General features: G+C 36.6%; 1 protein-coding gene across 6 annotated transcripts in view; it reads right to left on the reverse strand.

The window, feature by feature from the left end:
- The window catches only part of NEXN (nexilin F-actin binding protein), a 58,267-nt gene that overhangs the window by 4,810 nt on the left and 25,545 nt on the right, over positions 1-27,912 (reverse strand). For 4 of the 6 annotated variants that reach the window (XM_027536827.1, XM_027536830.1, XM_027536826.1 and 1 more), the window contains 6 exons: positions 21,786-21,827; positions 20,404-20,601; positions 20,134-20,310; positions 18,276-18,464; positions 10,442-10,639; positions 3,151-3,372 (listed from right to left, as the gene is read on the reverse strand). In XM_027536827.1, the coding sequence (XP_027392628.1) occupies positions 3,151-3,372; positions 10,442-10,639; positions 18,276-18,464; positions 20,134-20,310; positions 20,404-20,601; positions 21,786-21,827 (1,026 nt within the window). The remainder of the gene's footprint in view (positions 1-3,150; positions 3,373-10,441; positions 10,640-18,275; positions 18,465-20,133; positions 20,311-20,403; positions 20,602-21,785; positions 21,828-27,912) is intronic. The other 2 variants (XM_027536828.1, XM_027536831.1) reach the window with 1 other exon arrangement.

The following is a 27,912-nucleotide window of genomic DNA, read 5'->3' on the forward strand; positions in this document are numbered from 1 at the left end:
TGCCTGTATAAGAAAAATATTGGTTCATCAATGTTTTATAGTGTGAAGTGTTGCACCACAGCTCCAATGAATGTAGATGTTAAAAGTAAGTTGGACTGTTTTCCTGGTTCTCCTGAATCCAGTTTTTATTTGATACTGGAAAATGCTAGGATATCAGACATAATTAGAGACTTGATGGGTAACTTCTGTTCATGCCATTATTTAGCCTTCAGTTGATAAACATACCAGACTACCATTATTGCTAATGAATTTTATTGGTATGATTGCTTCTTGTTATATTTAAAAGACAGGGCAAAAAATACATTTTAAAACAATGGTCTGCTTGTTAAACAAGCAAACTAATAAACTGCGGTTTTATCTCAACAGACTTTTCCAAGACTTACATGGAAAAAAAATGGACCTTTTTGTTCACACTGAATATTTAATGTTATTCTTTGCATAACAAATCTTTAAGATCGTGTATTTCAGCAAGTATAACAACTACTATTCTGGCTAGATCCCTCCCTCTTAATAACTTGCCTTCTAGATTTTTGTATAAAAGTTTGTGTAAACTCAAAAATTTTATTTATGTAGTTACCTAAAACCTGCCTTTAGAAAATAAATTTTAAGTAGAAGCTGACTTGGAGAAAGTTTATGAATAGTCTTATGGTTATTAAGTACAGTTGCTTTTCCTTGAATCCCTGTAAAGCCAGGTTAGAAGTTTTAACAGGAAATGGATCTACTGAGAATTATGTTATAAATGGAATGATCTTTGTTCTTTAGGTGCATTCTTTGTAGGGCATTGGTACTCCCAGCATGTGGATATTACAGGCAATACAATTAAGCAGTGAATTTGGGATAAAAGAGAATGTAAAGAATGGTTCTGGAGAATCTAACTAGAAAATCAAACACTATTAGGCAGTTTAAGTGATTTATGTACCAAATGTTGGTACAGTTAAGGGCTACAGGAGCTGGGATGGAATTCTTAGATTAGGTAAGTTTACATGAATGAGTTAGGCCTTGAAAGATGTCTGGAATATAAAAAGAAGGTATTTTCTAAAGAAGGAAACCTGAAACAATCGGAAGGGACAGGTCCTACCCTGGAAGTTGACTATACTCTGCCAAAACTATGCTAATACAATATTTCAGTGACCCTTAGTTTATTGAGATAAGAATGTCAGGTTCCTCACAGGAAACTCAACTCAGGACATCCTCATGGGTTAGAGAGTCAGCCAAGTCCTAATCTTATGTCCTTTTATACAAGAGAGCCAGTAACAGCATTAAAGCAAGAAACCACCAGCATCATTTCTCTTATTCTTACCTATAAATTTTATAGGGCTAGGTATGACTGCTCTGAGGTTTCACTACGTTTAACCAGAAAAGGGGAGCAAGTGCATCCTGATTTAAATTCTTTACCTTCTGTGATTTATCTCTAAGGAATCAACTGATCTTGTGGCCCATCTATCCACTGAATGTTAATGTTTTCCAGGATTTTATTCATCTGACAACTATTAACCCTTTCAAGATGGCTTTATCTACATCTGTACTTTCAAATAGTATCCAGAAAAGTTAGTCTTTAGCTCCTGCCTCTTGACTGAGCTCAATACCTATGTTTCAGACTGACATTACTTGTCCAAATATAGCTCAAACTTCACAGGTCCGAAACAATTTGTTCATCCACCTCTCCTCTCCAGACTTCCTGAATTCTCTGTATCTAGTTTCCCTAGTAATCTTGAAGAAATGTTAGCCTTCTCAGCAACCACCTGCCTGTAACTCAGTTTTTCTCCCTTGCCCCCAGCTTCATTACCTTGTCCCAGTTCATCCTCCACGACCCCAGGATTCTTTAAGCTAGCTTTTTATACTCTGTCCTAAAACTTTGATTACTAACATTATTCCTAAATCATAGTGCCTGCAAGGTTAAAAAGGCCCTTCAGCTAACAATTAGTTTTACAACCTTTTATCCTATCACCTATAATTGTTTGAAGCTGTTTGTGACTTTACTTTCCAGTCATTATTTTACATCCCTACCCCTGTTAGATGATTCTAAACACCATATGAGCCAGGACTTACGCAGGTTTATTTGCCAATGTAGCCCCGGTGTAGGCTTTCAAATAATTTTTTAATACATGAATCCAAAACCATCTTTAGCTTAAACATGATCATGCAATGAAGATGCCTATTTGATAATATCACTCCATGTTTTAAAAATCCCTTCGGTGCACCTCAATAAAGTTGCTTAACATGGCATCTAAGATGGGTCATCTTGCCGGTGCTTGTGTCTTCGTTACCTTGTGCTGTGCTCACATTCTCCCTGTCTCAATGAATTGCTTATAGTTCTGGAGTTTGCCCATAGTTTCACCATTTTTATTCAACAGTCTCCTCTGAATGCCCTCCCAAATTCTGACACTTGTATTATAGTTGAATATTTGATGAGAATGAATTTTAGAAGAGTATGTGTTAGATACAACAAAATGGCAATTCTGACAATAAGCTTTCCAGATCTTATTTAAACCAATTCGTATCATGGAACTAGTCCTTAAACTGGAAGGGACATTATGGTCATCTAGTGAGTACCTCCTAATTTTACATATGAAAGTGAAAGCGAAGTCGCTCAGTCATGTCTGACTCTGCGACCCCATGGACTGTAGCCTATCCGGCTCCTCAGTCCATGGAATTTTCCAGGCAAGAGTACTGGAGTGGGTTGCCAGAGGTACCAAATTCATGTCACCTGAATTTTTATTTAGGTTCTGTACCTGAATGATTTAGCATGACTTTAGCAGATAACATAGGCTTTGTTGTCCTCATCTTTAAGTAGGTATGAATAATCCCTGGAGTTTAACTCAAAAATACACTGGTTCCTACTGATTCAAAGTAAAAACTTGTGCCAATAAAGATTTACTTTTGAGCTATTTTTGCTAGAGTGAACCATTTGATGTTCACTATAGGCTCTCATTCTCTCTGTTCCAAAGTCATTTTGGAATAATACTAGAATAGCAAAATCTTAAAAAGTCTCAAGATCTTAATATGATTTTGCTCTGTATTAGTTCCCAGATTATTATATACTCTGATGGTTAATTGTATGTACCAACACTTATTTCAAAGACATTGTTACTTCTGTTAAATCCATTATTGTACTACAACTTAAATATAAAACTATATATATGTATATACCTCATGAAAGTTTTCTGCTTCTCTCTCTTTAATTTCAAGGTCAATTGCTCTTCTTCTTGCTCGTTCTTCTTCTATCTTTTTCTGAATTTCTTTTTCAGACAATTGTCCAATTTTTTCAAACTTGCTTTTTAAATTTTTAGCTTGAATAGAACCACTCCTTTTCAATTTGATTAATTCTTCATATTCCCTGCTCAGTTCAAAGGTTTCATTTTCTTCCTCTTCCTTCAAAAAAATTAAGATTGTTATATATTAAATACCATAAAATTAGTTTGTACTTAAGTTATCCAGAAAGTTCACTATTTCTTATTTGAAACCAAAACTAAATGTTATAAATAACTTTTCCCCTAAACACTATGCCTAAATTTACTAATTAAAAGTGGTGCTACAAATTTAAGACTTCAGATAACATCTTACTTTATTTAAAATACTACTTAACTAGAGACTGGCTGAAAGCTTATTAATATTCCATTATAACCTGGTAAAACTAAAATATGCATATGAGGATTAACTTTTATGAGGAATTGTAGAGGAATTTTTAGGGGGAGGTAAAGAAAATTTTTAAAAATCACTGGGCTAAGAGAAGTTCTAATTCTGACTCTGATACTGTGTAGCCTTTTGCCTGGTCTCAGTCCACTGGACGTGATCTTTTCATCTCTATGTAGAGCCACAGTATCTCTAAAAATTAGTCCTGCCTTTGGTTTGATGATAGTCAAATATCACTCAATACTCTGAATTAAACATTTCTACAGACACAGTGTGATAAAATCCTTATATTTTGCTACATATCACTTGTATTCTCTATATTCTGCCAAGAAAGATAAGGAGTCAGTGAAAATCAGGCTCCAGTTCCTTATCCATTGTATCTTGAATACTTTTTATTCAAGTTTTCCCTTTGCTTTTCACAAAATATTGTATATTTCACAAATATAAAGTATTTGTATACTTCTTAAACTAAATCCTAATGGAGTAGTAGAATATTCCAGTTATTCCTGGTACACTTTTCCTGGGGAAGACCTAGAGTTCCAGGCAGAGAAATAAAAAGGTGGGACTGGAGTTTGGGTAGGGGCAAACGGTATGCAGGGAGAGTTAGAGTGGATGATGTTGACATGAGGCTTAATTTTTTGATTCAACAAAAGAAAAGTTTATTCCTCATACTACCTCCACATTTTGGTCTATCTGGGTGAAAATGAGCAACTCCTAAAATAGAAATTAACAGTTATGACATTGTATCATATCACAGTGGTTCCCAGGTAGCTGATCAAAATTAATGGTTGACTAATCAGTTACAATCTGAGTAATCTTGAAATTGGCTTTCTACTTGATTGAAAACTCCCAGACACAGAGTAGCATCAGAATGTCTGACAGTTAACTTGCTATATATTAATTAGATTACTTCTCAATAGTATACTAAAATATATTCTAGTTTACTTCATTTTTCTAGACACACACTTCATTTTCAGCTTCCTTTATAAAATAAATCCTACTACTTTTTTTTTAATTCCAAGGCTAGACCTTGCAGTATTTTCCTGTAGCATATTCATTATATTTTCTTATTAACTATATATACAGCATTTCTAATCTCTTGGTAGATTTGGGCAAAGAAGTAAATATCCGTACAGGTCAATTGCTCCAACCCGTGACAGAGTCAGCTTCTAAGAGACTGCAACCTCTGTGAAGGAACCCACTCTGTTCCTAGATCAGGAGCTGGCAAGAAGTCCCCCCAGAGTCAGTTGTTAAACATGCCATTACACTACCAGTCCTACTTGAGTTGGGGTGCTCACCTCACCCCAAGCAATGGGGTTGTGCATGCATCCTAGACTGCTGCTTGTGTTGCTGCCCAGCCAGAAGCCTAAGGTGACAGTAGAATGCTGGCCTCCTCCCTCACCCTCCCCTCTAACTGCTTGGCCATCCAGAAGGAGCAAAGAAGTGTCCAGAGGTAGGAAGGTTAAACAGGGTTTTGCGGCATCAGGAGGTAGGAGAAGAGGTGCCAAGAGCCCACCATGGATACAAGCAGAGAGACATCATGAGTGGTTGAGGCAAGGTGCCAAGACTAGTGCAGGCTCCACTGTCCAACTACTTTTACTTATAACACAGAGATTGAAAGATAAACCTCTAAAATTTCAAAGACAACCTCAGAACACTAAATCCTAAGTGTGACCCTCTGAGTCTGGGGTCCTATGTGGGCACAAGGTGCATGCTCATGAAGCTGGCCCTGTAGAGTCTATAATACAGGCATGCCTTGAGAATATCGTGAATTCAACTCTAGACCACCGTAATAAACATCTTCATAAAGTGAGTCACATGAATTTTTTGGTTTCCTAGTGCATACACTATGCTATAGTCTATTAAGTGTGCAATAGCATTATGTCTAAAAAAGTACATAACTTTAAAACATTGCTAAAAAATGGTAATCTGAGCCTTCAGTGAGTCGTAATCTTTTTGCTGTTGGATATTCTTGCCTCAGTGTTGATGGCTGCTGACTGATCAGAGTGGTAATTGCTGAAGGCTGGAGTGGCTGTGGCAATTTCTTAAGACAACAATGAAGTGTGCTGCAACAACTGACTCTTCTTTTGTGAATCATATGTCTTTCTTTTGTGAATAATGTCTCTAGCTTACAATGCTCATTGATATCATTTTGCCCACAGTAGAATTTTTTTCAAAATTTGAGTCAATCTAAAAACTGCTAGTACTTTGTCAGCTAAGTTTATTCAATATTCTAAACCCTCTGTTGTCATTTTAAGAATTTTCACAGCACCTTCACTAGGAGTAGCTTCCATCTCAAGAAAGCACTTTGCTCACCCATATGAAGCAACTCCTCATTCATTAACGTTTTATCATGAGATTTAAGGAATTCATTCCTATCCTCAGAGACCACTTCTAATTCATGTTCCCTTGCTGTTTGCACATCTACAGTCACTTCCTTCACTGATCTTGAAGCCCTCAGAGTCATCCGTGGAGTTGAAATCAACTTTTTCTAAACTCTTCTGAATTTGATGTTTTGACTTCTTTCTTCCCTTGAATCATGAATATTCGTAATGGCACCTGGAATGTTGAATCCTTTTCAGAAGATTTTCAGTTGGTTTCGTCCATATTCATTGGAGAAATCACCATCAGCTCAGTTCAGCTCAATCGTGTCCGATTCTGCAACCCTATGGACTGCAGCACGCCAGGCTTCCCTCTCCGTCACCAACTCCCGGAACCTACTCAAACTCATGTCCATCGTGTTGGTGATGCCATCCGACCATCTCATCCTCTGTTGTCCCCTTCTCCTCCCACCTTCAATCTTTTCCAGCATCAGGGTTTTTTCCAGTGAGTCGGTTCTTCACATCAGGTGGCCAAAGTACTGAAGTTTTAGCTTCAGCATCAGTTCTTCCAATGAATATTCAGGACTGATTTCCTATAGGATTGACTTGATGGATCTCCTTGCAGTCCAAGGGACTCTCGAGTCTTCTCCAACACCATAGTTCAAAAGCATCAATTCTTTGGCACTCAGCTTTCTTTATACTCCAACTTTCACATCCATACACGACTACTGGAAACACCATAGCTTTGACTAGATGGACCTTTGTTGGTAAAGTAATGTCTCTGCTTTTTAATATGCTGTCTAGGTTGGTCATAGCTTTACTTCCAAGGAGCAAATGCCTTTTAATTTCATGGCTGCAGTCACCATTTGAAGAGATTTTGGAGCCCCAAAGAAAGTCTGCCACTCTTTCCCCATCTATTTGCCATGAAGTGATGAGACCGGATACCATGATCTTTGTTTACTGAATGTTGAGTTCTAACTCAACTTTTTCACTCTCCACTTTCATCAAGAGGCTCTTTAGTTCTTCTTCCCTTTCTGCCATAAGGGTGGTATCATCTGCATATCTGAGGTTATTGATATTTCTCCGGGAAATCTTGATTCCGGCTTGTGCTTCATCCAGCCCAGCATTTCACATGATATACTGTGCATAAAAGTTAAATAAACAGGGTGACAATATATAGCCTTGACGTACTCCTTTCCTGCTTTGGAACCAGTCTGTTGTTCCATGTCCAGTTCTAACTATTGCTTCTTGACCTGCATACAGATTTCTCAGGAGACAGGTCAGGTGATCTGGTATTCCCATCTCTTGAAGAATTTTCCACAGTTTGTTGTGATCCACACAGTCAAAGGCTTTGGTATAGTCAATAAAGCAGAAGTAGATGTTTTTCTGGAACTATCTTGCTTTTTCAATGATCCAGCGAATGTTGGCAATTTGATCTCTGGTTCCTCAATCCAGCTTGAACATCTGGAAGTTCACGGTTCACATACTGTTGAAGCCTGGCTTGGAGAATTTTCAGCATTACTTTACTAGCATGTGAGATAAGTGCAATTGTGTGGTAGTTTGAACATTTTTTGGCACTGTCTTTCTTTGGGATTGGAATGAAAACTGACCTTTTCCAGTCCTGTGGTGACTGCTGAGTTTTCCAGATTTGCTGGCATATTGAGTGCAGCACTTTCATAGCATCATCTTTTAGGATTTGAAATACCTCAATGGGAATTCATCACATCCACTAGCTTTATTCATAGTGATGCTTCCTTAAGGCCCACTTGACTTCACATTCCAGGATGTCTGGCTCTAGGTGAGTGATCACCCCCATTGTGATTATCTGGGTCATGAAGATCTTTTTTGTACAAAACGAAGCAGGTCAAAGGCTAACAGTTTTTCCAAGAGAACACACTGGTCATAGCAAACACACTCTTCCAACAACATAAGAGAAGACTCTACACATGGACATCACCAGATGGTCAATACTGAAATCAGATTGATTATGTTCTTTGCAGCCAAAGATGGAGAAGCTGTATACAGTCAGCAAAAACAAGACTGGGATCTGACTGTGGCTCAGAATATGAACTCCCTATTGCCAAATTCAGACTTAAACTGAAGAAAGTAGGGAAAACCACTAGACCATTCAGGTATGACCTAAATCAAATCCCTTATGATTATACAGTGGAAGTAACAAATAGATTCAAGGGATTTGATCTGATAGAGTGCCTGAAGAACTATGGATGGAGGTTCGTGACACTGTACAGGAGGCAGGGATCAAGACCATCCCCAAGAAAGAGAAATGCAGAAAGGCAAATTGGTTGTCTGACAAGGCGTTACTGAGAAAAGCAGAAGGCAAAGGAGAAAAGGTAAGATATACCTATTTGAATGCAGAGTTCCAAAGAATAGCAAGGAGAGGTAAGAAAGCCTTCCTCAGTGATCAATGCAAAGAAGTAGAGGAAAACAATAGAATGAGAGAGACTAGAGAGCTCTTCAAGAAAATTAGAGATAGCAAGGGAACATTTCATGCAAAGATAAGCACAATAAAGGACAGAAATGGTATGGACATAACAGAAGCAGAAGATATTAAGAAGAGGTGGCAAGAATACACAGAAGAACTACAAAAGGAAAAGATCATCATGACAGCTGAAGCCTTACAAAATTTATTTTTTCAATAATAAGACTTGAAAGTAGAAATTACTGCTTGGCCTATGGGCTGCAGAATGGATGCTGTGCCAGTAGGCGTGAAAACAACATTAATATCATCACATCTTCATCAGAGCTCTTGGGTGACCAGGTGCACTGTCAATGAGCAATAATATTTTGAAAGGAATCTTTTTTTCTGAGCAATAGGTCTTAACAACGGGCTTAATATTCAGTAAACAATGTTGTCAACAGGTGTGCTATCATCTAGGTTCATTGTTCCATTTATAGAGCATAGGAAGAAAGGTAAATGAGTACTGGTTTCAACTTAAAGTCACCAGCTGTTTTAGCCCCTAACAAGAGAGTCAGCCTGTCCTTTGAAGCTTCAAAGCCAGGCACTGACTTTTCCTCTCTAGCTAAGGAAGTCCTAGATGGCATCCTCTTCCAATATAAGCCTGTTTGCCTATATTAAAAATCTATTTTTTAGTGTAGCCACCTTCATTAATTATCTTTGATCTTCTGGATAACTTGCTGCAGCCTCTGCAACAGCACTTGCTGATTCACCTTGCACTTGTTATGTTATAGAGATGGTTTTTTTCCTTAAACTTCAAGAACCAACCTCTACTAGCTTCAGACTTTTCTTCTGCAGTGTCTTCATCTGTCACTCTTCATAGAATTGAAGAGAGTTAGGGCTTTGCCCTGGATTAGGCTTTGGCTTAAGGGAATGTTGTGGTTCGTTTGGCCTTCTATCCAGACCACTAAAACTTTCTCCATGACAGTAAGGCTGTTCCACTTCGCTATCATTTATGTGTTCACTGGAGTAGCACTTTTCATTTCCTGCAAGAATTTTTCTTTGCGTTCACATCTTGGTTAACCATTTGGCACAAGAGGTCTAGATTTCAGCCTATCTCAGCTTTCAACATGCGTTCCTCACTAAGCTTAATCATTTCTAGCTTTTAAAGTGAGACAAATCACTTCTCAACCAAGCATAAAGTGAAAGTCATGAGACTCTCACTTGAACACTTAGAGGCCATTAATTGTCCTAATTTCAGTACTTTTGTGTAATGAAATTGGCCCAAGGTGAGGGGAAGCCAGTAAGTGGCGCAGTCAGAACATAATATATATATCAAGTTCATCATCTGATATGGGTGCAGTTTGTGGTGGCCCAAAACAATTACAATAGTAACAACAAAGGTCACTGATCCCACACCACTATAACATATATAATAATAATGAAAAAGTCTGAAATATTGCGAGAAGTACCAAAATGTTATACAGAGACACAAAGTGAGCAAATGTTGGAAAAACGCATCCACTGACTTGCTCCATGCAGGGTTGCCACAGCCTTAATTTGTTAAAAAACACAGTATCTGTAAAGTGCAATCATGTGAAGCACAATGAAATGAAGTATGCCTGTAAAATGATTCAAAGACTTGCCAAACTGATGCTCCTATTAGCATCCATGGTACTCTTGTAGGTTTTTCTTATTTTGATGGTCAGTTTAATTCTGATTCAAGGCAAATAAGTATAAATGGGTGTATTAAGCACTCTAGAACAACAGTTCTCAATCATGGTGTAATCACACACAACTGTGAGGTATATAGGAAGAAATATTTACTTAAGTATTGTAATATCTCAGTCACTTGGACTTATATATGTTTCAAACTAGCAAGCAGGAGTAGAGTTATAGCAGGCTGGAAAGGTACACTCAACTCAACTACGCTAAACTTGTCCAAGTGCCTCATAGGAGTGTCCTTTATGTGAATAATAATACTTAGAAAGTTATTGTAAGGTAATATATGTGAAATACTTAGATTAATAAATATTTGTGGGATATAAATGGATATTTCTTAAAATCTTACCTCTCCCATTTCTTGTCTCAGTTGTTCAAATTCCTGTTTTTCCATCTCTAGTTTATGTTTCCGCTCCTCCTCTGTTCGTCGTCTTTCTTCTTCCATTTTTTGTTTTAATAATTCTTCAAAATTAATTTCCAGTTTTCCCGGTATAAGAGATTCTTGAGAGATTGTTTTATACATCTCTGGGGTGTCATCATCAACTACCTATTTAAAATAATTCTTTTATCACTTTTACCAGAATTATACATAGTAAAAAGGGAATATCTCTTGAATAGAAAGATTTCACATTGACTAAAAACCAAAAATTCTCTTTAAAAATATAAAACAAGGAATAATTATTAGAAAACATAAGACTAAAGTATTTGTAGTAACAGAGAAAATGGTGACCATCTAGTCTCCATTCCAATGAACACAAATAAATACTTTGACTTTTACTATGAGTAATTTGAATTAGGGGCTTCCTTTACCAGTGGCACAGTGGTAAAAGAATCCACCTGCCAATGCAGGAGATGCAAAAGATGATGGTTCAATCCCCTGGATGGGGAAGACCCCTGGAGGAGGAAATGGCAACTCACTCCAGTATTCTCGCCTGGAGACTCCCACGGACAGAGGAGCCTGGCAGGCTACAGTCCACAGCATCACAAAGAGTCAGACACAGCTGAGAGACCGAGCACACAATTTGAATTAGACATTAAGATGCTCTAGCAACAACAAAAATTTTCATTAAAAAAATTTAAAAGATGTTCTAATATTGGGAAAACTTTTTAATTGGATTAAAATGAACCTCAGGACTTCCCTGGTGGTTCAGTGGCTGGGACTCCATGCTCCCAATGTGGGGGGCCTACCTAGGTTTGATTCGTGGTCAGGGAACTAGATCCCATATGCCATAACTAAAATCACACATGCTACAACAAAGATCAAAGATCTCACATGCCCTAACTAGCTCTTGGCACAGTCAAACAAATTTTTTTTTTCCTTCTACAATGATTTTATTATAAATATGATCTTTTGGAATAAACAAATATTGCATTCAAGACTACCAGCAAACTTGTTCTAAAGTAATAAAAGAGGGGAAAATGGAACCAGGAGCCACTGAGACGTAGCGATAAATAGCAAAGATGCCTGCACGCCATGCTGAGCACCGTTCCCCCGAGAAGTGACAGGAGGTTCACAGGGGACACCACATTTCTCAGTAGCCCATTAAGGAAAACAAGCTTCGAGTTTGGTAATTTGCCCTAGTTCGGTAAACTGAACTGTTCCTCTCCTCGGTCCTAGGTAGGAGAACAGGAAGATGATCAGTCTGCAGATGGCAGCGTCAACACGGAAGATCTTGTACTTTGAAACTCTCTGCTCTCAGACCAAACTGTTTACTACTTGCCTGATAAGAAGAAAATTCTTTTCTCCGGACAAATAAATTTTTTAAAAATTAAAAAATAATTTACTTTTTAAAAAGTAAAATGAACCTCAATTCTGGTAATTAAAATAGAGCGTTTCAGTTAAATCATGGTTTTAACTGAATGAGTTATCATTATGATCCCTTCATAATTGGGCAATAATCACTTAATGCTGTGATTTTATTATATTGATTTATTTCCTGTCAGGCTAATTAAAAATAAATAATAGTTAATACTTAACAACTGCCAAGAATACTTCTAAGCATTTTACATGCATTGACTTATTTTTCTATACCCATATGAAGTAGGTGTTATTAATATCCCCATTTAACACATGAGGAAACTAAGGCAATAAAAAGTTAACTTGTCCAAAGTCAATACAAATACTATATGGAAAAGGTGAGATCCAAAACTTTAGAAGTCTAATAAAATTGTAAATAACTATTTAGACTACCTTTTCATAATTTTATAAATTACATGTCTAACTGCCATTTAATTGCGATTTAGTTGCAACCGCGGACAAGTTACATAGCCTCTTTAGATCTGAATTTCCCTATCTGCAACAACTTTCATTGAATTGTCATGAGAATCACATAAAGTTTGGAAACACTCTGCAGTGTGCCTGACACCAAGATAAGCTACCAAATAGCAGTTTTATTATTACAATATCATTGTATACCGGTAGTCTCTAAACTGCAAATAACAACTCTGCTTTTAAGTCATTGACTTGCAATACACTTTGGATAACAAGAAATTACCTAATTATATTCCCCGAACTGCTACTGCTACTGCTAAGTCGCTTCAGTCGTGTCCGACTCTGTGCGACCCCATAGACGGCAGCCCACCAGGCTCCCCCGTCCCTGGGATTCTCCAGGCAAGAACACTGGAGTGGGTTGCCATTTCCTTCTCCAGTGCATGAAAGTGAAAAGTGAAAGTGAAGTCACTCAGTCGTATCTGACTCCTAGCGACCCCATGGACTGCAGCCTACCAGGCTCCTCTGTCCATGGGATTCTCCAGGCAAGAGTACTGGAGTGGGGTGCCATTGCCTTCTCCCTGAAAGTACATACATAAACCTCTCATTTAAATTATGTCCCTGTGGTTGAACTAGACACTTGAATAAGGAAAAACAAATGGTAGTTATTTATTTGTTCCAAATTTTATAAATGACAGGCTTTACCACAAAACCAGTGCAGCTCAGAAACAACATTTATATAGTTTTACAATCCACATATTACCCCCCAAATTTTTAAATAATATATGAGCTACTTGAGCTATAATATGGACTGATGCTGAAGCTGAAGCTCCAGTATTTTGGTCATCTAATCCGAACAGATGACTCATTGGAAAAGTCCCTGATGCTGGGAAAGATTGAGGGTAGAAGGAGAAGAGGGCATCAGAGGATGAGATGGCTGGATGGCATCACTGATGCAATGAACATGAACTTGGGCAAACTCCTGGAGATGGTGAGGGACAGGGAGACCTGGCGTGCTGCAGTCCATGGGGTCGTAGAGTCAGACACGACTTGGGCGACTGAACAAGAACAATGAAATGACAATACTTGGTCCTAGATAAGAAAACCACATAAAGGAAGGGAAAAGTTTCTTGTTCCTAGTACAGAAATGTCTCTAGGACACTAGTTTTCCCTGCACCTAACCCTAACCCTAACCCTGCACTTTTCTCACTAGTACATCATGATAAAAGACAGATTTGGCCTAAAAATCTGCCCCAGGACTAGATTTCTTAATCTCCACAGCTACTTCTCATCTAGCGGTTCTGAACCAGCTTGTTCTCTAAAAATTAAGTGCTTTCAGAATTTTGTAGGGTTTCTGTGTAGAAACCATTTGTGAATCAAGGATTACCTAATAATATACATAAAATAGTTTTAATATCACTTATTCCACAAGCATTTTAGGAAGTTTGTTACACTAGAATGCATCATGCCACGTACTCAATGTGGTCTCAGCCTCACTGAGTGAGGAAGACAGTCATAAGCAACAAGAAAACAGCACTACCGCTACACTGGGGGAACACAAAATGCTTTAAGAGGACATGAAAGGAACCCTTTCTGGAACTTGCACTACCAGGAAAGGCTTCCAGAGGAAATGGAATATACTAATAGGAGGGAGCAGAGCACAGGGAAAGGAGAGGGATAACGTGTTTCATACAGTATTTATGAAGTTCCAGAGATCAGAGCATAGCATTTTGAAGAAATGGAAAGAAATTTACTATGTCTGGGACAAACATGGCAGATTAACCAAGAATCAAGAAATGAAATGAGAAAATACTAGGGCAAGATTGTAAAGAAATTTGTTTTAAAATTGTAGTGTTTGGATTTTTGCTTTAATGGAAGTAGAAAATTTTTAAGCAAAGTAGTAACAATCAAATTCACTTTTTTTTTAAAAAAAAGAACAGTTCAGTTCAGTTGCTCAGTCGTGTCTGACTCTTTCGACCCCATGGACTGCATGCAGCACACCAGGCCTCCTGTCCATCACCAACTCCCAGAGTTTACACAAACTCATGTCCATCGTGTCGGTGATGCCATATAACCATCTCATCCTCTGTCGTCCCCGTCTTCTCCCACCTTCAATCTTTCTCAGCAACAGGGTCTTTCCAAATGAGTCAGCTCTTTGCATCAGGTGGCCAAAATACTGGAGTTTCAGCTTCAACATCAGTCCTTCCAATGAACACCCAGGACTGATCTCCTTTAGGATGGACTGGGTGGATCTCCTTGAAGTCCAAGAGACTCTCAAGAGTCTTCTCCAACACCACAGTTCAAAAGCATCAATTCTTCGGTGCTCAGCTTTCTTTACAGTCCAACTTTTGCATCCATACATGACTAATGGAAAAACCATAGCTGACAAAGTAACATCTCTGGTTTTTAATATGCTGTCTAGGTTGGTCATAAATTTCCTGCCAAGGAGTAAGCATCTTTTAATTTCATGGTTGTGGTCACCATTTGCAGTGATTTTGGAGCCCCCCAAAATAAAGTCTGGCACTGATTCCCCTGTTTCCGCATCTATCTGCCATGAAGTGATGGGACTTGATGCCATGATCTTAGTCTTTTGAATGTTGAGTTTTAAGCCAACTTTTTCACTCTCCTCTTTCACTTTCATCAAGAGGCTCTTTAGTTCTTCTTCCCTTTCTGCCATAAGGGTGTTGTCATCTGCATATCTGAGGTTATTGATATTTCTCCTGGCAATCTTGATTCCAGCTTGTGCTTCATCCAGCCCAGCATTTCACATGATGTACTGTGCATAAAAGTTAAATAAGCAGGGTGACAATATACAGCCTTGATGTACTCCTTTCCTATTTGGAACCAGTCTGTTGTTCCATGTCCAGTTCTAACTGTTGCTTCCTGACCTGCATACAGATTTCCCAAGAGGCAGGTCAGGTGGTCTGGTATGCCCATCTCTTGAAGAATTTTCCAGTTTTTTGTGATCCACACAGTCAAAGGCTTTGGCATAATCAATAAGGCAGAAATAGATGTTTTTCTGGAACTCTCTTGCTTTTTTGATGATCCTATAGATGTTGGCAATTTGATCTCTGGTTCCTCTGCCTTTTCTAAATTCAGCTTGAACATCTAGAAGTTCACAGTTCACGTACTGTTGAAGCCTGGCTTGGAGAATTTTCAGCATTACTTTACTAGTGTGTAAGATGAATGCAATTGTGCAATAGTTTGAGCATTCTTTGGCATTGCCTTTCTTTGGGATTGGAATGAAAACTGACCTTTTCCAGTCTTGTGGTCACTGCTGAGTTTTAGAAATTTGCTGGCATATTGAGTGCAGCACTTTCACAGCATCATCTTTTAGGCTTTGAAATAGCTCAACGGGAATTCCATCATGTCCACTAGCTTTGTTCATAGTGATGCTTCCTAAGGCCCGCTTGACTTCACATTCCAGGATGTCTGGCTCTAGGTGAGTGATCACCCCATTGTGATTATCTGGGTCATGAAGATCTTTTTTGTACAGTTCTGTGTATTCTTGCCACCTCTTCTTAATATCTTCTGCTTCTGTTAGGTCCCTACCATTTCTGTCCTTTATTGAGCCCATATTTGCATGAAATGTTCCCTTGGTATCTTTAATTTTCTTGAAGCGATCTCTCGTCTTTCCCATCCTATTGTTTTCCTCTGCTTCTTTGCACTGATCACTGAGGAAGGCTTTCTTATCTCTCCTCACTATTCTTTGGAACTCTGCATTCAAATGGGTATATCTTACCTTTTCTTCTTTGCTTTTTGCTTCTCTTGTTTTCACAGCTATTTGTAAGGCCTCCTCAGGCAGCCAATTTGCTTTTTTGCATTTCTTTTTCTTGGGGATGGTCTTGATCCCTGTCTCCTGTACAATGTTATGAACCTCCGTCCATTGTTTCATCAGGAGAACTCTCCTGGCTTTATGGGCTTCCCTGGTGGCTCAGACGGTAAAGACTCTGCCTGCAGTGTGGGAGACCTGGGTTCAATCCCTTGGTCAGGAAGATCTCCTGGAGAAGGAAATGGCAACCCACTGCAGTATTCTTGCCTGGAAAATCCCATGGACGGAGAATCCTGGCAGGCTACAGTCCAGGGGTTGCAATGAGCCAGACACAACTGAGCGACTTCACTTTCTTTCTTTCTTTCCTGGCTTTATAGGAAAGAATAGATTATAGGCAACAAAGCAAATTATTAGGAGTTGGCCTGAGGCAACGGGTAACAGTGACCTGCATTATAGTTGTAGCAGTAGGAAGTTCTGGGAAAGATTGAAGTCAAAAGGAGGAGAAGAGGGCGGCAGAGGATGAGATGGTTAGACAGCATCACTGACTCAATGGACATGAATCTAAGCAAACTCTGGGAGATGGTGAAGGGTAGGGAAGGCTGGCGTGCTACAGTCCAGAGTCGCAATGAGTCAGACATAACAGCAACTGAACAACAGTGGGAAATAGGGGAATTTTAATAGTGATATATAGGAAGTGAGACTTAGTGAGTGATTGGATATGAGGCACAAATGAGAGGTGGAACTGCTTAAGGTTCTCAGGACTCATTTAAGTGTCTGTGTGGATAATGATCAGAGAAGGCAATGGCACCCCACTCCAGTACTCTTGCCTGGAAAATCACATGGACGGAGGAGCCTGGTAGGCTGCAGTCCATGGGGTTGCTAAGAGTCGGACACGACTGAGCGACTTCACTTTCACTTTTCACTTTCATGCATTGGAGAAGGAAATAGCAACCCACTCCAGTGTTCTTGATGTTTTTCTGGAACTCTCTTGCTTTTTCTATGATCCAGCGGATGTTGGCAACTTGATCTCTGGTTCCTCTGCCTTTTCTAAAACCAGCTTGAACATCTGGGAGTTCATGGTTCACGTATTGCTGAAGCCTGGCTTGGAGAATTTTGAGCATTACTTTACTAGCATGTGCTGCTGCTGCTGCTGCTGCTAAGTCGCTTCAGTCATGTCCGACTCTGTGCAACCCCATAGATGGCAGCCCACCAGGCTCCCCTGTCCCTGGGATTCTCCAGGCAAGAATGCTGGAGTGGGTTGCCGTTTCCTTCTCCAATGCATGAAAGTGAAAAGTGAAAGTGAAGTCACTCAGTTGTGTCCAACTCTTAGCCACCTCATGGACTGCAGCCTACCAGGCTCCTCCATCCATGGGATTTTCCAAGCAAGAGTACTGGAGTGGGGTGCCATTGCCTTCTCCGCTAGCATGTGAGATGAGTGCAATTGTGCGGTAGTTTGAGCATTCTTTGGCATTGCCTTTCTTTGGGATTGGAATGAGGCCAAAAAAAAACACTTGGAATGTGTGTCTGAAGCTCACCCAGACATAGAGGAAGAAAATCAGGTCGTGATATGACTGAAGCGAATGAAAATGTTTCAAGAAGGTTGTGCAGCATTTACATGTCAATGTACTTAAAAATAGAGTTTGTCAGATAATTGTATATTTACAAACATTAAAATGGTATAAGAAGTATAATTTTATAGCAGAGTTAAGTTGGGTAGCAATATCCAGAGTGATGATAAGCATTTTGGAGAGTTAAATAATTGTGGTTAAATGGCTTTGGTAATTTAATGTATCCTGATGGGATGGAACTTGGAAAGAAAGGAGGGAAGGAAGGAGGAGTGAGGAAGGGAAGGAGGAAATGTGGCTAGGGAGAAGAGAATGGAGAGAATGGAAGGGAAAGTGGGGGTAGGAACCCCCCTCCCTCCTAGCTTAGATACTTAGTTCTAAAAAACACACCTTCTCAGAGAAGGAAGATAATATATACTAGGCAGAGCAATTTAATCAGAACCTTTTCAACATGATACTGAAGCTGATCTTTAACTGATGGTATTATGACAGGAGACTTTTAAAAACTTATATGCCATCCCTACTTTTGGCACAACTTCCAGAAATAATAGGGTATTCCCCACAGTTGAATGCTTTCTCCTAACATACTCTAAAAAGCTGAATCCCAGTGGCCGCCTGCAGCCACATTCTGTCTTACCATGCTTCTCCTTGCTTCAGCGAATGCCTTCTTTTCTTCCTCTATTCTTCTTCTGGCATCTTCTTCTGCTTTCCTTTTTTCATCTTCTCTCCTTTGTCTTTCTATTTCTTCAAAACTGAGCTTGAGTTTACCAGGGCGGTACCCTTTAAAAATGTTTTCTGTGTCTTGGTTTTCCTCCTCTTCATTTACCTAACCAACAAACAACTCAGTATTAAGAACTGAGATTCATCAAAGATAGGAACGAATTATCAATCAAAAGGCACAGACTCAGTCACCTCACATAGGGGACCAAAATCTCCTTCCTTTATATGATTCAAAAAATATGAATCTAATATTTCCTCTAATACTCTAATTAATATTAGATTAATATTCTAATTCTAGAATAATCTAATATTCAAAAATATGAATCTAATATGATTCAAAAAAATCTAAGCTGGAAAAATTAGGGGTTATTTAAAAGTGGGTGTATGTACACACAGTATACACACACAGTCTCTTAGATAATAAAGTCATTCTGTAATTTTCATGGATTTTTTTTTTACTATGAACTGTGGTAATTAAATGGGTAAAATATCTGGAGCTATTTTATATACAATTCAAATTTAATGATTTTATAATTAAAACTAATATAACATGAATTAATTAAATACTCATTGAAATTTATGATTTAATTAATGATATTACTATGTCTTTTCACTAAATTGACCACCAGTGATATCTAAAATGTGTAGATATCCAACTATAACTGCCCAAAAGTAACAACATTTTCAAACAAAATATATAGAAAATTAAAATTTTGGAGGTACAGTCCTTAGAACATCATTATTTAAAGTTGATCAAGAAAGTCTGAAAAATTAAAAAATTATATATGTTCCATTCTTCGGTTCTTGCAATGAAATTTGGAATCAGTGTTTTCTTATTTCAGTTTTATTTTTTTGTTGGTAAATCTGTTACTATAATAGCAGTTAATGATTTTAAAGTGCTTAGTGGGAGTTCCCTGGTGGTCCAGTGGTTAGGATTCTGCACTCCCATTGCAAGGTGCACAGGTTCAATCCCTGGTCAAGGAACTAAGATCCTGCAAGCTCCACTGCATGGTCAAAAAAATAAAAATTGCAAAATAAAAATAAATTAAAAATAATGCACTTCTTATATGCTAGATGCTCATTGCTTTCTGTGTTAACTCATTTAATGATTTAAGAAGTAGGCCCAATTATTTTCACCATTTTACAAATGAGGAAAGGTATAGAGAGGTTAAATAACTTGTCCATGGATACACATTTAATAAATGTTAGATGTATGAATCCAGGCAGTCTGGCTCCACAGTCCATGTTCTTAACCACTTAGATTGTATACATTTATACACACGTATATGTTCACTATGTGTGTGTGTGTGTATACACACATTGACACTAAGTGTATACTTATGATTAGACTTGAAAGTGTGCTGCACCATGCTATTAAACACACTGCAGACTGAACTAACAAAGAGTTGAATAATTATTCTGCTGAATAAATATTTTGTATATTTATAACAATTTATAAAAACTTGGAGAATATTAGATAAAATATCCCAAAATGAAAACTAGAACATAATATGGATGCATGTTATATATGGAATATATATACAGTTTCAAAATCAGACCCTTCTACATAGAAGATCTCCTTAAATTTATAGCAATGAACCTTTCCAAATCCAGCTACCTCCCTTAATATTGAATTCTTTACAGATAACATTTTTATAATATTATACATATAATTTATATAATATTGTAATATATATTATATATAATTATGTATTTTATAATTATGTATTATAATCCACATATATAAATGTTACATATACATCAGTTTGTTTTACCATTTGCCGCCTTGCTTCTTCAAAAGCACGCCTCTCTTCTTCTAAACGTTTTCTTGCTTCCTCCTCAGCTTGCTTCCTTCGGTTTTCTTGTCTTTGTCTTTCCAATTCTTCAAAAGTCAGTTTCAATTTTCCAGAAGAAAGTGATTCTTTTTTTGCCTCACTTTCTAGTTCATCATCCTAAGAAAACATAATGAAAACCTACCCGTTAATCATAAAAGGATATGATTTGACTCAACTTAACTTTTTATTTGTTCTTAAAAAAAAAATTACCATGACCAACGAAAGACACTTTGCTTCCTTGAGAGATCGGCGTTGCTCTTCACATCTTATTCTTTTATCTTCTTCATACTTGACCCTTTCCTTCTCTTCTCGTTCTTTTTCTATATCTTCAAAATTCTTTTTTATTTTTCCAGAGGTTTTGTGTGATTTGACAGGTACCACTGTTACAAGCAGTGACTCATCTCCTTCCTAATTTATAAAATAGGTGATTAGCATATTTCTTCCAAATCAAAATTTAGATTCCACGGGACATTACTTCCATCATTGGTGGATTTCATTACATTGCTATCAATGCTATGAAGAATAAAAATACAGTTTTTACAGATTTCTATTAAATAGCTCTTTCTCTGAATTCATTGTACATTATGAATTAATCTTACTGAAATCCATTGCTGACAAGGTTCTAGAAGCATCCTTTTTCCTAGAAGATGGTGTTAATACAGTGTTCAGATAAAACCATGTGACATTATCTAAATTTCGCTATCATGCATTCATCCCACAAAAGGTAATGTGCATGTGAGCATACTCTCAATCAATTTGATGGTGGATAGATTCAGTTTAAACACACAAGAAAGCTTTCTGCATTTGGCTTTTCTCTCCATGTAAGTTCTTAAATATTTAATAAAACCAACATTTAGCGAGGAAAAAAAAAACAGTATTTCCAAGTGATCTAGAAAACATTTATATTATAGACAAAACTCTTTGGTATTTGGTCCTATTCACATATTCTTAAACTTGTTTTTGAAATTCATTTTAATTAGTTCTTTTATATCATCTATTACTGCCTCCGAACTTTTTTCAAAAACAAAGTGAAGAATTATAATTTGTAACACATGCCCCTGAAGTAAAACTGCTTCCAATTTATTTGTCTGTACGTCTAGGCACACGATCAAATTGATTGATATTTAACTTTGTATGTTAGATTAGAAGAGATCTAAAACTGTTGTGGTTGTTGAACATTCCTTCATGGTAATAGATACTGTACTCTCTGCTATCATGTAATAACCAAAACAAACTATCAGGAACTCTGAGGAAAGAAGACAAACGATGAAAAGAAACTGCGTTTTTCAACGTTAGCTTTCAAGAGTCTCAACTATTAGTAACAGTTCAAGAAATATATAGTCTTGGCAGAGTATTTCAAACTCAGACTTGTGCCTCCACTTGAACCATGAGAGCAAAAACATACTTTTCTCCATAAACACTAAGCTATAGTGTTTGAAAGTGCAAAAGTATGACCTTGCTTTGCAAAATATTTTTGTCCTTTTTATTGTTGCTATATTCATAATAAAACTCTTTTAATTTTTTAATTGAAAGATTATTTGTGAACTGGATAATTTTAGGTGAATGTTTCATTAAAGGAAATGTCCATTTACCTCTGGTGCTGATTCAGTTTCCGTATTGTTTATGTCCTCAATCTATTGAATAAGAATTTCATATCATTACATTACATCAGATTTCTGCGTTTTGCTTTAAACATATAACTGAAAAGTAATTTAGTTGTGATTTATGGTAAATTTTCAAAATTTAGAATTTTGGAAGTATTTTTGTGTTGCTCCAAATTAGCCAATTATGTCCTTTTAAATAGAGATTAAACCTTCTATTAGTTTTTGCATTTTGATATCAATATCTTGGGAACAGTACACTAAGAAAAAATTAAAATAAAGCCTACCTTTATAATTCTGGAATTTGAATAACGGACCAAGTTCTTACAACATGGCTGTGAGCTTACAACCAACAGTTATTAAATAAACAAGCAATTTAAACTGAGATACAGAAACATTTCTCCATTCTCTGCCACAATGAAAGGAAAAGCTATCATTAGCAACCATCATGACTATATTTTACAATATGGCCAAAATATAACTGACACAATAATAAAGTGCAGTGAAAGGTACAGGCTTTCACATGTCTAGTTTAGAAGGAAAAACAATCATAATTGTTTATTGTATATTTTGACCAGATCTATATAGGAAAGGCCCTCATTCCAAAGAAGGGAGCTCCATTTGGCCAATAAGGTTAGCAGGCTAATGTACATAACAGAGTGAGAAATGACAGAAAGATGATTTAAATAGTACAATGTTTGAAGTCTCAGGAAAAAGAAACATAAACAATGGGAAAATGAAAAAGTTATACAGTAAAAATTCAAATTGTTTATTGTTTTAATTTGATTTCTAACACCAGTGAAAGAATCTGGAAGTAGTCTGTTCCTCACTCAGGCTAAGGGAATTCGGCTGTACCCTGCTCATACTAGGAACTGGGCTGGTTTAATCCCTATTCTCTCATCATCCCTCTTTTCTACAGTCTCTGTCAAGGGAGAAATTACCCATTTTACTAAGATATCAAATTTCTTGAAAAATAAATTATTCTGAACAAATTGTTTTTTAAAAATAAATCTATTGTATATTTTAATAATTTATTTTAAATAGTTTTGTTCAGAATAATTTGCTTTGTTATGGAATTATCTATTATACTGATTTGCTGTGTAAATGGTGAAACTTTTATTGAATGATAAATGATACTAAGAAAAATTTTAGTAGTTCTATAATAAAATAATTATAAAATTATTTCCCTTCAAAAGATTGATAATAATTACTCTACAATTTGTGTTAATCTCAATAAAAAGTTCTAGGAGGTATGGTGAGAAGTGAGAAATTGAGAGCATAGGGAAAAAAATTTAAATTTTTTAACCCCAGATTTCTTTTTCTTGGTGCTACCACCTTTTCAGATTTTTATTAGCTTGCAGTAGATAATAAACTATTGTGTTGGCCAAAAAATTCATTTGGGTTTTTCTGTAAGCTGGCTCTAGTAGCATTTAGTTGCCTTTAACTTCATTTGAAACAATTTTGTTAGATTGTATTGTGACAGTTGTCATATCTGTGTGCATTTTAAAAAACTTACCAAAATTGGTGAATTTCATGCAGCCATTTTAATATTGAAGGTGGAATTAAAAAATGCTTTATTATTTTGAGAAAGGTAAAAACACAACTGAAATGCACAAAAGACTTGTGCAGTGCATGGAGAAGGTGCTGACTGATGGAATCTGTCAAAAGTGGTTTTCGAAGTTTTGTGCTGGAGATTTCTTGCTGGATTATACTCCATGGTTGGGTAGACCAGTTAAAGTTGATAGTGATCAAATCAAGACATTAACTGAGAACAATCAGTCTTATACCATGAGTGAGATATTTGACATATTCAAAATATCCAAATCAAGCACTGAAAATCATTTATACCAGCTTGGTTATGCTAATTGTTTTGATGTTTGGGCTCCACATAAACAACAACAACAAAATCTTCTTGACTATATTTCCGAATGTGATTCTCTACTTAAACATAACAAAAAATGTTCCATTTTAAAAACAGATTTTGACAAGCAAAGAAAAATGGATACTGTACAATAATGTGGAATGGAAGAGATCATGGGGCAAGCAAAATGAACCACCACCAACCACACCAAAGGCTGGACTGAGTTCCTTCCAAAGAAGGTGATGTTATATATATTGTGGGACTGGAAGAGAGTCCTCTATCATTAGCTCCTTCTGGAAAACAAAACAATTAATTCCAACAAGTACTGCTCCCAATTAAACCAACTGAAAGTAGCACTCCATGAAAGCCATCTGGAATTATACAACAGAAAATACATAATCTTCCATCAAGGTAACACAAGACTGCATGTTTTTTTAACAACCAGGCAAAAAGTGTTACAGCTTGGCTAGGAAGTTCTGATTCATCCACCATATTCACCAGCTGTTGCACCTTCAGATTTCCATTTATTTTGGTTTTTAAAAGTTATCTTAATGGAAAAACCTTCAATTCCCTGAAAGACTGGAAAAGGTACCTGGAAGAGTTGTTTGATCAAAAAGATAGAAAGTTTTTGGAAGATGGAATTATGAAGTTGCCTGAGAAATGTAGTGGAATGAAATAGTGAATAGGTTGTTGAATAAAGTTCTTGGTGAAAATGAAAAATGTGTCTTTTCTTTATACTTTGAAACTGAAGGAACTTTTTGGCCAACCCAATATATTTGGAGTTTTTCTTTGTTTGGTTCGGTGTTTTTTTTTTTGCTTTCTTCTTTGCTCATTTTAAACCACTATCAAAACAACAAAAGATAGAATGTTTTTCATTGGGTTTCAACAAACAAGGAAAAAGATGAATTTGCCTAAGCATTCATGGTCTCAGTATATTCACAGAGAACTGAAACATTCAGTTCAATTATAGTGCTAGTTTTCAGAAGCTACCATGGAAGAGTTGCTTCCCAACTCTTTCTTTTGATTCATGGGGAAAAAAAACTCCTTTTGCTCCTTCCCAAATCAATTTCCTTGCTCCCTTTTCTCTGTAACAGCTCAGTCTCCCACCAATAACTTCTCTTTTTCTACTTTCATAGATGTTAACCTTGTCCATCAAAATACCCTAGAAGATAACTAGATTATACCAAATTAAGATCTCCCCCAAATTTTATTGGTGTTTGATTCCAACATGCTATATACAAAATATTTCTATTTTTAATTCATCATAATAAGAAGGGGACGACAGAGGATGAGATAGTTGGATGGCATCACCAACTCAATGGACATGAGTTTGAGCAAGCAAGCTCCAGGAGATGATGAAGGACAGGGAAGCCTGGTGTGCTGCAGTCCATGGGGTTGCAAGGAGTTGGACATGACTGAACAACAAAAATAATCTAAAATCTCAGAACTGGTAATTATTTCGAACATTACTCAGCTACTCATCTGACTCAAAAATCCTATCTATAGTAATGGACTTGCACAAGATGATTTTTCATTAAGACTCTTCTTAACTACCTATATCATGCTTTACTTCTTATATTCAAAGACAGATTAAATTTTATTAGATTTGAGTGGAAAATATACTTAATTAGGTTTTAAAATTAGATTTCCCATATTTACAAAGTGAAATTACTATTAATAGTTTATATTGCTCTACCTACATATTCTCAAATAATTCAATAGGCTAAAATTTTTATTAACCAAGATTCTCTTGCCATACAGTATCTATAGTTACTAAAATGGTTCTTTTTCAGGATTAGCTGTTTTCCATTTCTTTCTGAGTACCCTATGTCTTCATCAGATTCAAATTCACCTCTTCAACACATACATAGTTCTTTGTGAAGCCACTGCCTGCATATTCAGTTCATGGGGTTGTAGTGGGTCTCAAAGTCTAGTGTGTAATCAGTGCTTCTTGGAAGAGAACACAAGATTTCAAAGAAGTAGACTAACCCCATGTGTATACTCATTATTTCCTGCCAAGCACCATATATTTTAATTATATATTTTACTATAATTTTATTACCTTCTTTTACAATTTGTATTATAAATATAATTACATATAGTGATATGTTTTATATTTATAACATATAACCTAAAATGTTCATTTTTTAATAATTGTGCCCCCTTCTGAAATTTCATTTAAAAATGAATCCTAATCTTTGATGACTGGAGGTGACAGAGGTAAAGTATACCATTCTCTCTTTACACAAAGAAATACAAAGTGATAAAATATAGAAAATCCCAATTCTTTTCTATAATTTCATCTGGCATATATCATTATTTGCCACCATACAAATGGCTACTTGTGCCATAAAAGTGGTTATTCACAAAGTCAGAGTAAATTTCCTTGACATGCAAATATGGCATATGCTTTGCCTTCTTTGTCATTTTTCTGTTTGTTTTGGGGTTTTTTGTTTGTTTGGCCATGCTGTGCAGCTTGTAGGATCTTAATTCCTTGACCAAGGATTGAACCTGGACTCCCAGCAGAGAAAGTGCTGAGTCCTAATCACTGGACTGCCAGGGAAGTCCCTGTCACTTTTGTTCAGAAAAGTTGTAGAAACTGAAAGAAGCATAGCAAACAGATTTAAGACACTTAAAGGCAAAAAGGAGCCAAGTACAACCTCGCAATAAAAATGGTTATGAAAGAGACAATATACTGTGAACATTATGTTAGGATACTTGTTAAAATGTTGATGAGAGAAGGGAAAACTAAAATGGTTTCATGACATTTTATTTATATGTACTACTATTTAGATGAAACATTCATTTATAGCCCACTTACTTTGTACCAGGCACTGTCCTAAATGCTTCCACTTATTAACTCATATAATCTTAATAAAACTCTGAGAGATAAATACCGTTATTGTACTAGTTTAGTTTCACTAAAATCAGTATGTTAATCATCTCTTTTGATCCTACAGTGTAGACAAGGTTAAAGTACATAAGCAATATAACTGTCTTCTGGCATTTTTTTCAACTCTATGACTACAGATCATTTATAATATAAAACAAATATCAATATATTAGAGAAATTTTGTGAACTGATCAGTTCTTTACTTAATAAAATGTTCATTTTGACTATTAGAATTTCAAGTTTCTATGTCATTACAATCATTAATCATTTTGAGAGATTAACTTTTTCTGGAACTTAGATCAGATTCTTGAGTATTTTAAAATCTTTACCAGCCTCTTAGTTCTCATCCTTTGAGCAGAAAGCTATGGTACATATACACAATGGAGTATTACTCAGCCATTAAAAAGAATACATTTGAATCAGTTCTAATGAGATGGATAAAACTGGAACCTATTATACAGAGTGAAGTAAGCCAGAAAGAAAAACACCAATACAGTATAGAAAGATGGTAACAATAACCCTGTGTACGAGACAGCAAAAGAGACACTGATGTATAGATCAGTCTTATGGACTCTGTGGGAGAGGGAGAGGGTGGGGAGATTTGGGAGAATAGCATTGAAACATGTATAATATCATGTATGAAACGAGTCGCCAGTCCAGGTTCAATGCACGGTACTGGATGCTTGGGGCTGGTGCACTGGGACGACCCAGAGGGAGGGTAGGGGAGGGAGGAGGGAGGAGGGTTCAGGATGGGGAACTCGGGTATACCTGTGGCGGATTCATTTCGATATTTGGCAAAACTAATACAATATTGTAAAGTTTAAAAATAAAATTTAAAAAAAAATAAAGAAAATATATGCGAATTTTAAGTTCATTAAGAGATTCTATAAAATCATAGTAATAATGTCTTTCTTCTTCTAGTTTGTTCTTCATGGCTATGGGCATCAGGAATGGCTAGTAAAGGACATGACTGTCACACCTATCTCCCCTCTCCTACCACCATCCCCAACTTGCTAATAATACCATTATTGAATAAAATGTGACTTAATTTTGTTACGTTACAAATAATTGAGTAGGAAGATATTCTAATTAAGCCTTAGAGCTTGATAATATCCAGCAAGTATTTTTGATTGCTATTAAAAGATCAGCATTTTGTTACATGTCTGGATAATTTATGTGTGAATTTGCCTTATATCTTTGTAAAATTTCCTAATGTGTCAAGAAAAATACAGAATGTGGACAGAATAAGACAGTATATAACAAAAGTCATCTCAGTACTCAACCTTGAAATAGACACATTCTGCCCTTATCTTTCTAGGCATTCGATATTAAATATTGTGCTTAAGACCTTACTTTCATGCTAG

Source organism: Bos indicus x Bos taurus, chromosome 3, assembly GCF_003369695.1.
Source record: "Bos indicus x Bos taurus breed Angus x Brahman F1 hybrid chromosome 3, Bos_hybrid_MaternalHap_v2.0, whole genome shotgun sequence".
In the NCBI taxonomy this organism is placed as follows: Eukaryota; Metazoa; Chordata; class Mammalia; order Artiodactyla; family Bovidae; genus Bos; species Bos indicus x Bos taurus.